We start from the raw sequence: 7,893 nt of genomic DNA on the forward strand, positions 1-7,893 counted from the left end.
TGACACTGGCAGAAACAGGCTTTCACACAAACATGCCCCATATGAATGATGCATGTTTTTCCTCTGAAATCCAGACTGCTGTATTTTTAGCAGCGCGGAAAAAAATGTTCTCCAACCTGCGTGAAGATGGTCTCAATCTTTCTCTAACACAACCTAAACCAGGCCATAGCTCGTTGCCTCACTCTCATCCATTAACAGCAACACGTATTGCCAATTGGAACCGAATGGAGCTGTTTGTTTCTCGCTACCATGACAACCAGGACAGAAGGTTTCCCCTCTCTGCTGTTTCCCGGAGGGCTGAACAGCTGCTGACCACTTGTCTGACCATGCAGATGTACACACACACAAATACACATAGGCACACAACCTTTCTATAAAACAGATAATTATACTGCACATATAGTGCTGACTGTCTTGCAACAGTAGAGCACGCAGACACACACACACACACACACACACACACACACACACACACACACACACACACACACACACACACACACAGCCTGCCGCCTCTAGATCTATTGGATGTGACAGTTAATGTTCTGCTCTGTTAGTCACGTATCACTGGCACTTCCCTCTCTCGCTCAATCTGTGTTGGAGTGTTTACACAACTTACTTTGATAGGGACCATATGAGACCTACTTTATAATGTACACACACGAGCACACATACATCGGCCTCCACAGACACACATTCACAGATAAACACGGTCATTTTGCTGCTGAGCTGCTCAGAGATTTTTGGCTGATGGGTTTTTCAGAGAGAGAGAGAGACAGAGAGAGGTGGGTGGGTTCTAGCTCCGTGAGGGAGCACGTGAGAGAATTTCATGGAGGTGGGGCCTGTCATATTCCACCAGCGGATCTTTGAATGGTTTAATGCGTCATATTAAATGATGGACACATGAGTAACAGAGCATGTAATGACTGAAATCTTTACACGACGGGAATTGACACATTGACAGCTTTCCCGTGGATGAGGAAGCGAGGGAATCATCTGACTGAGCATCTCATCTGCTAGTCAATTTGAATTTGACTGAAACATGCTAATCAGGCTGGAAAGGAGTTTGAGTCTTCTTTTCTGTCAGCCAGCAATTGTTTACATCTGGACTTGGATTTTTTTTTTTTCCCAAAGTAAGCCAGCTACATTTGAAAAAGCCTCTTTTACTGTTTGATGTGGCAGAATATTCACACAGCAGGCCTTTCCTACACAGAGATGATTGTATTTATACTGCCTTCAGGGACATTGTCACATGTCTGGTAGTGTAGCAGTCAAAGTAAAAACACTCATCTACCATTCTGAAGGTCAAACTTGATGTCCATCGAAGATTATGAAATATTTCTTGAGAAATTCATTAAAATATCCCAATCTGCATCAAATATGAAGATTCCCTCCACAGATGTATTAATATATGCAAAAACTACTCTAGCGTGTATTCCACTGACATATTTTTCTATAAGCAGAAAAAAAGATCACCAACTTAAAATCCTTAAAATGCCACCTCCCTCATTTAAGTCCAAGCTCAAACATTCAACGATGGGAAAACAAAGAAAAACACACCTTTGACTTGATGGGGACTTCAAAAATATAGTTTAACCAGCTGCAATGATAAAGTTGAGCTGTTTCTGGATGCACACTTCCTTTTTTAGGATGACAAGGAAGAAATGTAACTGATTTATTGTTGTGTTGAGGTTTCAATGTGAAAAATAAACCCCCAAAAAAAGACATTTCAAATTTAGCTAGCCACGTAAAGACACACTCTCATTCTGCTTCTCTCTCTTTCTCATTTCTGCCTGTAAATCACTTAAGGACCAACCAACGAGCATCAGCCTTCACGGTGTTGCTCTGACAACTGAAACAGAACCCAAGGGTCCATGTGCCAATGCAAGGTGAATAAAGCATGATCATCAGTAAACAGGACCTCTCCATTAACCACAGTCTCCTGGTTACACATGGGGGAAAGCGTATGCGTCACATAAGGGACACATTCGGTACGAACGTCAGTCTCAGAGGAGATAAACATGTCTAGACAACGTTCATCTTCATCTGCACACCTCAGTGGGAAACTGACAAGTCTGTTACACACAAGCAAAATAGTTTCTAAATGTATTTTTGCATTAATAGGGATTTTCAACACCGAAAAAAATTATCTCAAATTGATTCTAACGATTTGTTTTGTGGATGGTTTGTGTGTCGACAGGTTCATATTTTTTTATTTTTACACGTAACAAAGCAATCGTTAGGTTTAGGCAAAAAAAGATGGATGATCAGGAAAACAATGAGGGAAACAAGATCACCTTTAACAAATCTTTTCAGCGTTCAGTAATTACCAGCATGCATGGTGAGTGGGACAACCCACGAAGGAGTGAGTTAGTTATGTATCTGTAATACCTACATACTGGTGACACGCAAATATTTTATCAACATTGGGGAAACTGGTGCAATATTTTTTAAGAAGTATCAAAACTCGGAAGGTACGAGACATTTGATACATTTACATGAGTCCCGAAGGAACTGATACTGTGAAAAGAGTCAATCTGGACACCGTAAATAATTCATCGCTTATTTCAATATTTTATATTTTTTGGCCGAACATGAAAGAAACACCAGGGGGCGGCATGGCTCAGAGGTAGAGTGGCCGTCTAGTAACCGAAGGGTCGCAAGTTCGATCCTCACTTCCCCCAGTGACCATGTCCAAGTATCCTGATGCTCCTGCGACGGACTGTTGACCTGTCCAGGGTGAACCCCGCCTCTCGCCCAATGTCAGCTGGGATAGGCTTCAGCCGCCCCGTGACCCTTAACAGGTTAGCAGTATAGAAAATGGATGGATGAAAATAATATATAGAAATGACATGAATAAACCTTGGCTATTTCAAAACATCCATGATATATCTTTGTTCTATTGTGTAGAGGCGGTGTTTCCCGTGGGTTTATCCACCACATGCATGTGAGGACTATTCCATGTCCTCACAAAGGTCCACATCTGCAGGGTGTAACCACCACTGCCATCATTAAGAAGCACTGTTGTGGTCACCGTCACCTAGAAGCAATGTCTCACACACCTGGAGTGAAAACTCAATTTGCATCTTTATTCCTCCTTGACAAGGCGAGTGGATGATGTACTCTCAGCATGCAGGAACCACTAATCCTTATCGGGAGATTAAAATCAGAGACACCCGGCACATCAGGAGGTGCGGCTGTATTAGGAGCAACTGTTTGCATGGCAACAAACTTAAAAGTCTGAGTTCTGAGATTTCATCTGTAAATGATCAAAAAAGCAAACCAGTATCTCTAAAGTCTTTTGTTCAACCAGTCTTATGTGGACAACTTTTCCCCTTTTTGTATAGAAAAGCCACAATTAGCTCTCTTCATCATCATCCTTTCTTCCCTCCCTCTCTGCCCCAACCATGCTCTGTGATTCCTGGGTATCTTGGGAGTATATACAAAGCAGCGAGAGAATATAATAGCCGCGCTGCAATGTCGAGCAACAATAATAAAGTCAAGGAACTCCCTTCTGGTTCGTCTGACCTCAAAATGAGAACCGTAGCTGCCTTTGACATGAGTTCCATCAGCGAGGGGATTACTTTGTTTTTAGCTAGCGGGGCCTCTATTAATTCAAAATGATATGTCTGTGTTTAGCACGCCCTCACTGAAAGCACCCCACGCTGGTTTGAGAGGGGAGTCGAAGAAGGTGCACAATTGCATCAACTCGCAGTTCAGGAAAGACGTGTTATGAGTGACATTTCCAGAGCAGCACACTGGATGACTAAGCGTCAAGGTTAACCACGGATCATGATTTCCTCTTTGATAGAGGTTGCCTCTGGCGAAAAAAGAAAGCAATTGATGATTTTATTAGAGGGTGCCATGCTGTAATTTGACACAGTCAGAGGAAATATGGTTTGCTGCAAAACAATGAAATTCATATCGAAGCAGACAAGCAATAAAATTCAAGTAATGACATTATTGCCATATATCTTAACCTGTTGAGTTCAGTAGCATCCACAGTGTGCAGCTTTATGCAACTTTATACCATCTTTGATAGCAGATATGCAAAGAAAACAATTCCCTCAGCAGTTAGAAAAAAGCTGGGGAAGCCACTTCACTTCTGACTAAATCACTGACTCATGTGAGATTGACTTTTTTGAAGTCCTTGGGGTGCCGCCAGACTGGAATTAATTTCAGAGACTGACTCCGATCAATAAGTCTACATGGTATTATCTACACAGATCAAATTCAAACTATCATGTTTGCCAATGCAAGAACAGAGAACCTTTGAATACTGATCCAGATAGCATTGATACGTTAGTGTTTGAGAGAAATTTGATGTTTATGGGTTGATAGAGAAGTCAACACCATGCAAAATGTCAAAGCCCAGCAAAGTTTAATGACTGTGTCAAAAATGTCTATTCTAACGTGAAAACCCAGAAGTAGATCTCATACTCAAGATCTCTATCAAGTAATAAGAATAGCAGATGGATAAATCTACTTCCCTGTTTATTATTGCTAGATTTAGGCCACAAAGTAAACAGAAAAAGAAGTATTAACTAGAAACTATAACAGATACTCACCCTCATCTGTATCCTCAGTGACGGGAGCCTTGCTGGACTGTCCGAGCCCCATGGCTGCTCCTTTTTGAGATTCTCCTCTTCTGCTCCCTTAGCTCAACTCAGCATCCAACAGCTCCCCCTCTGAGACACACTCATAGCCTGGTCAACACTAGCCCCTCACACACACACCCTCTCGTGCCGGACTGCTCAACCCTGACACACACATACGAAGCAGCTGGCACGGTTTTGCTGACTTGAACAGGTCGCGTGCTCCCCTTAACTCTCCACCTTGACACAAATAAACATCTTCGCCCCCACACACAATGGAGGGCTTGAGGATGCACTAAAGGCACTGAAGCACTAACACACACATGCACACGCAAGTTCCCTGTCTGTCTTGACTGCTGTTGAGCTGAATGCAGGCAGACGGTTGAGCCTTGCAACCCAGGAGGAGAGTGGGTGATGTGGCTCTGGCTGTGACCCTCTGTAGACTGAGAGTCTAACCTGTGAGGGGAGGCATGAAAACATGACACCGCCAGCAGAGAGAGGGGAAGGAGGGACAGAGGAAGAAAAAGCAGAGCCATCATGCCTCTGAAAATTATGCATATTTTATCATAGATGTATGAATTGTTCATGTTTCAAAGAAAATATAGAGTTTACCAATTGAAATGACCTGCACATTTGTCTCATTTTTCCACATCCATTAAGAGAAAACATAATACGCACACATTATAAGCAGTCCACAGGGTTAAAAAATCCTCCTTACGCAAGTCCAGTTAAATTTTTATAGTATTGATTCTAATTTTAGAGATACAGTAAAGACAGGAAATATGAGCAGAGGAACAACAAAACTGATGCGAGGCAAATCAGTTTTTTTCTGCATGAGTATGATAATTTTACAATACATTTGTATTCAACTCCGCCCAGAGAATTGCTAGTACAAGTAGAAGGCTTCCAAATCATATTAACAGTTCTTGGTTGTGTTTGGGAGGGTGTGTCACACAAGTACAGTACATCATGTACAGTGTATCTGTATAAGGAATATGAACTAAGACACGCTGTGCCTGTTAAATACAGCAGTAACTGCATGTTCTCCAAAACATAAAAGGATTTATTATTGACACAAGTCAGAGGTAGACGTGCTCTCATTACACATCCCGTTCTTATCTTTTATTCTTTCTGTCATTTGTTCATACATTTTACAGGTGTCTATAGTCTGGACATCATCTCACCGGAGTACAGTTTTGTGTGTATGAGTGATGAATGCTATGATTTGATGCCGTTCCAATCAAAAGCACAAAACTAGAGGTTTAGACTGCAAATGGAATCTCATGATATTATTGCCTTAAAAAAAAAACTGAAATGAAAACATGCAATAAACCGTGAAGTGAGTATGTTAAGTTTGAACATCCAGTAGCATCTAACAGCATAGTAATGACCTCATGCTCTTGGAAGTGTCAGTGAGTGCATTCCTTTAAGTTTTTTGATTGCATGAGTCTACTATGCATATTACAGCCATGCTGGTACTATAGTCTCCTTTTAAGATGAATAACAGCATGCCACATTATAACCTGAAGGAAAAATCAATGACTGAAGTGTGGTGCATCAAACTTGGAGTCATGTGGCAGCATTAATCCGCTGGGGAAACCCTTTCATGAATGTCATTCTCAGACTGCATGATAAGGCACTGTAACATCTCCGAACATCCCCCTTGGCTTCAATGAAATATTCAAAAACTAGTGCGGGGAGCCGCATTGCCAAGCTCCCCGCAGAGGACATTGTGCTCGGAGCCCCCATCCCATCATGGGGGGGGGGGGGGGGGACATGCACTGAATAGAGAGTACCCCCAGCCCGCATGGATGCAGGGCAGCGGTGAGCACCTACCTCTGGACGCCACAGTCTCGTTGAGCATAGGACCATCTCCAGCAGCAGAGGAGGAGAAGGGCGAGAGGAGAGCAACAGTGCAGCTCAGAGCATCACTTGTCCGGTGTTCGGACGACGACGCACCGGGACACCTGCCACCCGAACAATGGAGCCACAGAGCGAGACGTGACGTGCTGGATGCGACGATGAAATCCCTCGTTTCTGGAGGATAATGAGAGAAGGGACGCAAAGTGATGTTTCGGGGTGGAAACTGCTCGACTCCTTGCGCTGATGAGACTGACTGACCTCCACATCGCCGCCTGCTTGCCGCTCCGTGCGTCTGGAGCGGCACGTTCTCACGCTTTCATGTTGATCCGCTCGACATTCATTCAGACTCACTCGTTAGAAAGTTGTTCCACTCAAGGCGTCTCCACAAAGATGCTGGATGAATTAATTTAACCAGAAGAACGTAAATATTACATATCTAATCACAACTTCTGGCAAATTGAGGCTTCCGCTTAGACGTTCAGCCCTGTTTTTGTTTTTTAGTTCATTACACAGTGACAATGCACAAAAAGAATAAAGAAGCATGTTTTTCAGTCGTCCAGTGATCAGATATTATTCCACTGTGTTAATTTAGCAGAGTACAGTATGGCTGAACTGAAGACCTACGTCAGAAGGTACACAAATAAATAAATATCTGAAGTATCCATGTTTTATGTTTTTCTTACTGCCTGACATTCTTTCTCTCCATCTGACTGGATCTTTCTACACCTGCCTAAACAAGACACCAACTACCAGGGGATCAGAAGTCAGCAGTACGGTTGCGTGCTGGACATCTGGACGTCCAGGTCCTCCTTCAGCATGACAGACAACACTTTTTCATTCTAAATCACAAAGATGATGGACAACAACAGACACTTTCTGTACTCTGGATTTTAATATTTAAGATTCCTATGGTGCTGAGGTTAACATATCGCGTGTATCTGGACAACTTGATCGAGCTTCTTCCATGACTGTAAGCAAATTGTTCACATTTCTGGAAATGATGCAAAAAAAAAAAAACCTAGTCAGAACTTTTTCCTCAGCTAGTGTTGTTACTGCTGTGGCCCTGTTGCTTAGCGGCCTGTCACATCAGTTTTCCTCTTTTTTTTAATATATCGAACTGCCTTCACACTTCTGATGTGATTCATCTTATTAACAAAAGAGAGGCTGGTAAAATCAGAACATGCTTCCTTGCAGCTTTTGGGCTGCAAGGAAGGGCTACCCCCCCCCCCCCCCCCCCCCCATACGTCACCTTCTGCAGCCATTAACCTCTAACTATCTGGAAGAGGTACCTATCCATTATAAGGACTGCAGGGTCACCTCTGTCCCCTGCTGATGGAGCAGGCCAAGGTTGAGTGCTGGGACTGAGATATGCTTACTGTGCACACATTTCTCTTGGTCATTCCCACACTATTCCTCTTTATATGGAAACAAAAAA

At 42.9% G+C, this 7,893-nt stretch overlaps 1 protein-coding gene across 1 annotated transcript in view; it reads right to left on the bottom strand.

Moving 5' to 3' along the window:
* The window catches only part of stk32a (serine/threonine kinase 32A), a 63,372-nt gene extending 55,788 nt beyond the window's left edge, over positions 1–7,584 (bottom strand). The window contains exons 1-4 of the mRNA XM_086226721.1: positions 7,477–7,584; positions 6,717–6,851; positions 6,432–6,632; positions 4,569–5,051 (exon numbers count right to left, since the gene is read on the bottom strand). Coding sequence (XP_086082847.1) covers positions 4,569–4,620 — 52 coding nt within the window. The 5' untranslated portion in view covers positions 4,621–5,051; positions 6,432–6,632; positions 6,717–6,851; positions 7,477–7,584. The remainder of the gene's footprint in view (positions 1–4,568; positions 5,052–6,431; positions 6,633–6,716; positions 6,852–7,476) is intronic.
* Between the last annotated feature and the right edge of the window lie 309 nt (positions 7,585–7,893).

Source organism: Aulostomus chinensis, chromosome 15 (genome assembly GCF_037954235.1).
Source record: "Aulostomus chinensis isolate RoL2024-O1b breed Wild chromosome 15, RoL_Achi_v1.0, whole genome shotgun sequence".
Classification (NCBI taxonomy): domain Eukaryota; kingdom Metazoa; phylum Chordata; class Actinopteri; order Syngnathiformes; family Aulostomidae; genus Aulostomus; species Aulostomus chinensis.